Here is a 9,110-nt window from a genome sequence, read left to right on the forward strand (position 1 = left end):
CAGGCTGCTAAGAGGCGGCTAACAGGCTGCTAAGAGGCGGCTAACAGGCTGCTAAGAGGCGACTACCGGGCTGCTAAGAGGCGGCTAACAGGCTGCTAAAAGGCGGCTAACAGGCTGCTAAAAGGCGGCTAACAGGCTGCTAAGAGGCAACTACCGGGCTGCTAAGAGGCGGCTAACGGGCTGCTAAGAGGCGGCTAACGGGCTGCTAAGAAGCGGCTAACGGGCTGCTAAGAGGCCGCTAACGGACTGCTAAGAGGCCGCTAACGGACTGCTAAGAGGCGGCTAACGGGCTGCTAAGAGGCGGCTAACAGGCTGCTAAGAGGCGGCTAACAGGCTGCTAAAAGGCGGCTAACAAGCTGCTAACAGGCGGGTAAGAGACGGAGCTCCGAGCTCCACCACTGGCAGGTTATGTGGATCGTTTATCTCTTTAAGCTGAGCTCTAATCAGGGCCACACTGTCTGTTTTACAGGAACTCACATTATCATCTGATCAGAGAGGAAAATTTCAGAAACACGAGACCGAACTGATGATCTGCAGTCTGATCGTCGCCCAGAGACCAAACCAAGAAAAGCTGCTTCACTGGATCTGATGGACCAACATGGTGGACCAACAGGCCTGAACTGGAAGTGGTGACAGGTTCTGCTTCCTTTGGGAGGAAAACCAACATGTCCACCTGACAACAGAGGCAGCTGCTCCCGGATCGCTGCTCTGCCGGTTTCACCCAGAGATAAAGCACAGAAAACTCATTTCCAGCAATCATGAAACAACCAAACTGGTGGATAATCTGGAATTTCCCTGGTTGTTTACAGACAGTAATTATTCTGTATGCAAGCCTGTGATTCTGAAAACATTAATAAATAAATCTGAGAGATTCTCTCCTTCATAACTGAGGCTTTCAGCAAACAGAAATCATTTTAGTGATTCTGATCCGAAGGAGGATAAGTGGTGGGCGTGGCTTTTTATTGGGCGCATGTAAACTTCTGGTTTTAACTGTGCATATATCATGGATTCTAGATTTACAAAATCTGGAGTGAACACATCCCACTGCATTTAAAGACAGAATTTATCTAAATTATTTACATCAGTGTAAAAATGAGCAGACTTTGTAACATTTGTAGAAGAACTGAGTGTTTTATGAAAGAATGTGAGCAAAGCAGGAAAATAGCAGGAAGGATAATTACAGCAGCAGGAAGAGAACGTGAGGAAACGGTGTGAATATTAGAGATGCTCTTCAGCCTCAGTCCCTCTCAGGCGTCACTTTAAGCAGAATATTTAACTCTGAAGCGTTTTCTTATCTCCGGATGTTCCTTTCATTTCTGTAAACACTCCACATCATTACTGATGCTTTTCTTTCTCTATCTGACCCACTTTTCCACAAGCGAGAGGCTCACAGCTGCCGGCCAATCACAGAGCAGCGCAGCTCTGAACCTTAAACTGGTTTCATCCGAGATGTTCAGGTGGTTCTGCTTCACCCTCACAGACCTGCTAACGTGACACAGCGCTAACACGACGATGCTAACATGACAATGCTAACATGACAATGTTAGCGCCAACTACCATTAATCAGAAGTAGAAGAAAAGGAACCAATCACAGTCCCTAGAAGACACCAGTCGACCACACCTAGTAATGTCTATGATTGGAACCATAGACATAATATAGCGTAGACCCCGCATTGGCTGCTCCGGCGCAGGAAATACGGCGGCCATCTTGGAGAGGTCGTTCCTCCTACTTTGCTCAACCAAACAGCAGAAGATGCCTCAGCACTGAGGATATTGTTGTTCTGATCGATGGACTATTGATGTGAGGCTCCACAGACAACATTTCACAAGTAAGATGGACATATTATTGTGTATATATTGTGATTATAATATTACTTTACTGTATTTATGTCCACCAGCTAATGGATACCAGCTAATATTAGCTACAGTGTTTGGTGTAATACGGGTTCAGCCGCTATGAAGGATAACTGAGATTCTGTACATCTAAAATAATTAATTATTCTCTAACATTGACTTAGATTATCTGACACAAGAGCCTATATTAGAAATGAAACAATGTAACATATATTATAAAACTTATATTATGTGTTATAACATTCACCAGCAAAGTTTACACAGGTGGTAAAGACTATTATTTATATGTAATTCTCTCACTAGTAAGATACATCCCAAATCTCCCGTTTTTGTTTTGAAGGTTTCCTAAAGACACGATAAAGAGAGACGGATTCACTGCAGGATGAATCTCACATCGGAGTTTGGACTCAATCTCAGCTGCTGAATCTCTGAAGATAGAACTCAGCGAATGGAAAACACACACACACACACATGTGGAGAGATGTAACAGGAAGTGTGGAGATGTAACAGGAAGTATGGAGAGATGTAACAGGAAGTGTGGAGAGATGTAACAGGAAGTATGGAGAGATNGAGATGTAACAGGAAGTATGGAGAGATGTAACAGGAAGTGTGGAGAGATGTAACAGGAAGTATGGAGAGATGTAACAGGAAGTATGGAGAGATGTAACAGGAAGCGTGGAGAGATGTAACAGGAAGCGTGGAGGTGTAACAGGAAGTGTGGCGAGGCCGTCTGCAGCAGCAGGCTGATTCTGTTCTCTGAAGCTCTGCAGCAGCAGATCAGTGATCTGTTCATCTCCTCCTGCCTCTCAGGGCTCAGCATCCCTGCTAAGCTTCAGAAAGCCTCCCCGCTCCACCGCTGATCTCTGCAGTCGGAGGCAAAGCACTCAGGTTTATTTACGTCGCCCAAATCACACGTTACAAATCTGCCCCACGGGGCCGAAGACTGCGGAGCGGAACCGGCTCTGCTGACCTCAGAGCAGCTTAGCCTCTCGCCGCTCACGCCCGTCACCCTGGAGCTGCTTCATCCTGTTATCTCTGAGGTCTGCGGCGCGTCGCAGCCGGCCGCAGGTTACGGCCACCAGTCTGAAGAAGGCCGGCGGCGTCTCCTCCACTGGGACAATGAAGCCATGAGGCGAAGGCTGAATCGGGTTTTTAATCAGAGATGTGATTCTAGATTTCTGCTCCTGGATCCAATAAAACAGACCATTAGGTGGTCAGTGGTGCCGCTCCTTTAAAACCAGTCCTTAGTGGGAAAACGTGGAGCCGTTCCAGTGTCTGGATGAGGTGAATATAATTAAGGCTGCAGCTAAAAATTATTCCAGGAAACGATTATTCTGACCATTAACGGCCCATTCTGCAGTTTTCATTTAATTTCATTTTATACATTAAAGGATGTAAAACTACACACCATTCAATCCCTTTTTAAAGAAGAAAGTAAATATTTCAAAGCTTTCCTTCACTGAGGCTGGATGATCTGTAGCACAGGTTGAACCTGCAGCTACAGGAAACCTCTGCACTGTAAAAACACAACCAGCTACTTCTGCCCAGTTTCTACTACAAATATCTCAAATAACTTACAAGTAACTTTTCAACGAGATGTAAGAGTTTGATTCAGCCAATAATTTCTTAACCCTGACAAGAAAAGAACTGGCAGATTATTTTATATAAAATGCAGGAAAATGTACTTTATTATTAAATAATTACTGACTCAAAACAAGCTTATACATCTTGCAGAAAAAGTTAGTTGGAAGTTATTTAGCCTTATTTGAAGTTTCCTCCCGTCCAGCTTCAGATGGAAACATCCGGATGTTTCAAACTGGATGTTCTGCACAATTTGTGTCAGCAGAAAATGAAGAAAACATTTTTATTATTTAGGTTTTTTGCTTGTTTCAGCTGTTTGGACAGAAAAGTGAAAGCCTGAACAAATGGGCCGTTTTTCTCTTCTGTTTATGAGTCATTTAAGTTTTTTCTGAAATGGAAAATAAAAATCTAATCTTTTTAAAATATTCGCTGGTCCTTTATTGACACAGAAGAAGAGAAACGCGGTCACATCCTGAACCTGCAGCAACGCTGAGGCTTGTTTCTGTGTTTCTGTGCTGTTGAAGCTGCAGGTGTGTGAATGCAAGCAGCTGAGGAGGGTAAAGTCTGTGTGAAGCAGGGAGATAACAGGTAAACACTCTGCTTTCTGACTCGCTCTCCCAGATATCCCGCCGCCTCAGGCTGCTGCTCCCAGCCGCCGCCTTTCAGATCCTCAACAAAGCAGAGCAGAGTCAGCCCAGGCCTGCCTGCAAACACGAATCCTCACACAGACATGAAAACATCTGCAGGAACCTCCAAGGAACGGTCAACAGGGCCGAGGAGATTCCTGAGCTGCAGCTGAAAAGCTGCTTTATGTGAGGACGAGCACAGCAGGGGGTTCGGCTCAGCTCCGCGCCGCTGAGACGCTCAGAAAGCCAACAGGAGCAGAACCGCCGGGTCAGTCCGGACCCACTGCTCACTGCTGGCGCCGGCAGGAGAACAGGAAGCATCGAGGCGGCAGCGCCACGTCGCTTCGACACGCTGCAGCTCAGGAATCACACCCTCTACTTGACCCTTGACCTCCAGCAGCACTAAGGAGGCGGAGCCTGTGAGGCTCATACAACAAGATGGAGGTGATAAAATCAGCAGCAGCTAACATGAGTTAGAGGTTTGAAGGTTTAAGAGAACTATATTTTATTTCCTTCTTTAAAACAGTTCAGTTTATTACAAAGAGTCCAAATTATAATATACAGAAAAATATAATCAGGTCAAGCAGACGTTAAATAATTCATCATGTTCACTTTAAAGTTTCTAAAGCTAAACTTTAACTTCAAAGTTTAGCCTGAAGCTAAATATTACATTTACCAACTAAATATTATGGCTTAAACTGAGAATTTAATGATCAAGTTAATATTTACTCTGAAGCCAGATGTGGCCAGCAGGGGGCAGCAGCTCGTTAACCCCTTCAGGGAAAAGCAGCAGCAGGTTTTCTGTGAGGCGTGAAGACGAGTTTATTTCTCGGCTGTTAAAGCAGACCGTTAAATATTTCACTGACTGATGTCATAAAAACATTGGCACTGAAAAATTCAAGATGGCCGCCATCTTCACTAAAAACCAAAATCTTCATGATGATCAATGAAGATTTATTTTTGCACTAAAATTGCCAATATTAATCACAGATTAATACTGTTAGTGTCAAGTCGTACATAACTGGACACAGAAATCATATTTATTTCTATTAAGTAAATTTTTGCACTAAATTTGCCAATTAGATGAATGTGATTATTGTGACATCATCATAGCATTTTGAACCATGGAAATCATTCACATTTTCTTCATCTTGTGTTTCTCTGTTAAATGTTTTTCAAAATGGCCGCCATGGTTGTAATGGAGAATATATGTTTACACTAAAATGAGTGGTTACTGCCAGTGGTGGCTACGGCTAACCCAACAGAGCCACCAACTGCTCATTCACTAAACAAGAATCTCAGTTACGGCGATGCTAAAGAGGCTAACGCTACCCATTAAGATGCTAACCTTCCAGTCTTCATCTCCTTCCTGTCGGTGTGAGACACAAACAGTAAACTCCTCAGTTTGCTGCATATTATGACATTAAAGGGCAGAATTAAGTATTTTCCAGGCACACAGAACCATTTTAAACAGTCAGGTTACTAACTGTGTTACCTTCAGTCATTATAGAAATAAAAATACATCAAATATGACTTAAAAATATTTAACGCCTTGAAATTGGGCCTCTGTCTCTTTAAGAAGCTCCTGATCTTTCTGAAGCTCCGCCTCCAGGAAGTCATCCAACAAGGCTCCTCTGTTAACCCTTTAACGTTTCCACCAGCGTTGCTCTGAGCAGCAGCTGTTTGCTAATTGCTGCTGGCTAGTCTGAAGGAGCTGAGTGCAGAGTTGCAACACTCCAGGTCTGTTTTGTTGAGGGAATAACATAACAGGATGTAAAGCTAAAAAAAATTTAGTTTTACGTGTTAATGCCTCATGAATAGATGGACGTCGTCAAGATGAACCCAAAACATAAAGAGGGAAAGTTTTAAGGAGGTAATTGGCTCAAAAATGGTGGCCATCTTGAAAAACATCCTGAAAGTCAAGTGGCTAGTGGAAAACGCAGGACCTGAAGTGTTAGCATGCTAATGCTAACAGGTTTTCACAGTAAAAAGCTGCAGTATGACAAAGCGTTTCCTACCTTCTCTGCAGACTGAGCCGTGCCGAAGAAGATGGGGATGAAGGCCAGCCACACGATGCAGGTGGTGTACATGGTGAAGCCGATGGGCTTGGCCTCGTTAAAGTTCTCCGGGACGCCCCGGGTCTTGATGGCGTAAACAGTACACGTCACCATCAGCAAGATGCTGTACCCCAACGAGCAGATGATCTGCAGATCTGTGATGTCACATTTCAACACGCCCCGCGCCGTCTCGGGGTCGATGGTCCTCTGCTCGTCGAAGTCCACCACGGTGTTGGGCGGGTCCACCCCGAACCAGACCAGAACCCCCAGCAGCTGCACGGAGATGAGGCTGAAGGCGATGGCCAGCTGGGAGGTGGGGCTGATCAGCCGCGGCGCCGTCACAGACTTCTTGCCCTGCTCGAAGATGCGGTAGATGCGGTTGGTCTTGGTGAGCAGCGCGGCGTAGCTGATGCACATCCCCAGACCCAGGAAGACCCGCCGGAACGAGCACACGCCCACGTCCGGCTTGGCGATCATCAGGAAGGTGATGATGTAGCACAGGAATATTCCGGTCAGGAGGACGTAGCTCAGCTCCCGGCCCGACGCCCGGACGATCGGCGTGTCGTTGTAGCGCACGAAGGTCGCCATGACGAAGATGGTGGCGACGATGCCCAGCATGGCCAGGAACACGGGGATGACCGCCCAGGGCGAGTGCCACTCCAGCTTGGTGATGGGTATGGGCCGGCAGGAGGTCCGGTTGGCGCCGGGCCGCATGTTGTAGGCGCAGAGCTTGCAGCTGAACTCGTCGGCCTGGAACTGGTATCCGTCGCAGGGCTCGCAGTGCCAGCAGCACGGCATGCCCTTCACCACCTTCTTCCTCTGCCCGGCCCTGCAGGGCAGGCTGCACACCGAGGCGGGGACGTCCTGCTCGCCCCGGGGCCACCGCAGCTCCTCCATCTGCAGGCAGCAGGAGGTCAGAGGTCAGCACCGAGCGTCTGGAGGGAACCGATTTGGGTTATTACAACGTTATAAGAGGAAAAAACATGAGGCTTTATTTTCAATGCTGTTCATTTACAGACGTCACAGTTTCAAACTAGATATTTAATTAGCCTGATAAATACTTAGTGAGTAGCTCAGCACTAAATGTTTAGCTAATAAGCAGATTCACCTATTGTGGACTATCAAAATAAAAGCTGTATCTTTGCTGATGTGGATTCATCGTCTGTTTCAGCTGAAATGTTGGACAAGAAGAAAAGAAACGATAAAAATAAATGACATGAAGTGACGGAGGAGATTATAGTTTGAAAGATCCAACTTTTATTTTGGTAGTCCACTTCCAGAAATCAACAAGTGAAATTGCATAATGTAAAAAACATTCAGCTATGAGCTAGCTAAATAGTTAGCATGAAGTTAAATATCAAGCTTGCTAACTAAATATTTATAAGTAAATAAATAAAAAGCCCAAATTATTGACAATTTCTGTGTAAATTCATAAACGGCCCCAACATTTCAGAATCCTGACGCCCAGAAGTAACCAACACTGAGGACGAACATCAGGATCGCAGCGACTTCAGATGAACCAGGGAGGTCAGACAGAGGTCAGACACAGCTTCACCTCTGACCTCAGAGCTGCAGCCTGACTCAAACCCGCCCGCCCAGCAGAACCGCAGCCGGACTGACCTCGGGTCGGGTCTAAGCCTCAGCGGCTCCTCAATAATTCAGCCGTCTGTTTCTGCTGATCTGATCTGGCATCTCTCAGGTCCAACATGTCCCCTCGTCTCTGCAGGCTCAGGGTTCTGAACTCTGCCCGTCTCAGAGGGAGGAAGTGAGACGTGAAGCTGCTCTGGGTCAGACCAGAACCAGCAGAACCGCCTGCAGCTTTTCTGTCTCCAGCCTGAGTGAACCAGCCTGATGTAAATCCATGTAAACGAGCGATAATTTAGGGTGTGTGGCGTTTTTATGTCCGTCTGTCGTTAAATATGAAGGGTTCCTGTACGGAGCACCAATAAGGCCAAAAAGGTGTGACATTTTCTGCTTTCACTGAAAGTTTTTCTGTTTCACACTTTCATTCCTGGCTTCCTGGGAGAAAAATGCTGTGCAGTTTGACTGACCTGTGGCCACAATTCTCATACTTTGATAAAATAATCAAAGTATTGATTACAAAGTATTGATCTGGGATCAATGAAGTATCATTGAATTGAATTGAACAAAGGGAGACATGTAAATGAACCACACCACCAGTGAATGACAGGTTGCTGTCATCCAATCAGATTACTCCTTGGATGCAAACAGAACCAATCACAGCCAGCGAGTCAAAACCTCCAGGAAGTGGCAGAAAAACAACAAGAAGTGGAAAACTTGGATCTTGCAGCCCAATAATTCGAGTTACTTTGTGGATTTCAGGTAACGTTTCTTATGGAGCTCCTTTGTGATGATGTCATTTCCTGTCGACTCACCTCTGCACCACTGGCCGGATGCAGAAACGATCCTTCGTTTCAGGAAGTTTGCAGCAGGTGGGAGGTTCTCTGTGCCGCCCTGCAGGGGGCGCCACTCGCTGCGCTCCGGCTGGAGAGCTGCATGATGGGAGCGCCGATCAGCCGCCGTCTGGGATCAGATCCGGAGAGGCGGACGGGAAGCATCCAGAGATCCAGGTCAGATTCCCTTAACCGGGCATCAGAACCGGGCCGGCGCCTCCCGGATAAGGAAGGGCGGTTCTGATCCACGAGAACTTAAAGTTAACATTCCCGTTTTTATCCTCAGAACAGCTTAAAGAGAAAAACCGGAGAGAGCTTTCCTTCTGAACTGGTTCTGAGTCCTGCAGAACCAGAACCGCTCAGCTGGACCTCAGCCTGTTGGAAACCAGCATCATCTGCCGTAACCAGCAACAGCAAATAGTTTCTGATTTTTATTCTTTGTAGGTAAAAATGTTTTTGTTACTGTGTTAAAAGAAAAGCATTTAGTTTTCAGATTCTTTTGGGTCCGACTGAATAAATGTATCTGGATTTGGTTCACTTCCTGGTTCGCTTCCTGGTCCACTTCCTGGTTCACTTCC

The 9,110-nt window shown here is 46.1% G+C and overlaps 1 protein-coding gene across 3 annotated transcripts in view; it reads right to left on the reverse strand.

Moving 5' to 3' along the window:
• grm7 (glutamate metabotropic receptor 7) overlaps nt 1–9,110 on the reverse strand; it is a 100,218-nt gene that overhangs the window by 7,368 nt on the left and 83,740 nt on the right. For all 3 annotated transcript variants that reach the window (XM_008408244.2, XM_017304852.1, XM_017304850.1), the window contains one exon: nt 6,080–7,015. In XM_008408244.2, the coding sequence (XP_008406466.1) occupies nt 6,080–7,015 (936 nt within the window). The remainder of the gene's footprint in view (nt 1–6,079; nt 7,016–9,110) is intronic.

The sequence above is a fragment of the Poecilia reticulata genome, linkage group LG5, assembly GCF_000633615.1.
Source record: "Poecilia reticulata strain Guanapo linkage group LG5, Guppy_female_1.0+MT, whole genome shotgun sequence".
Classification (NCBI taxonomy): domain Eukaryota; kingdom Metazoa; phylum Chordata; class Actinopteri; order Cyprinodontiformes; family Poeciliidae; genus Poecilia; species Poecilia reticulata.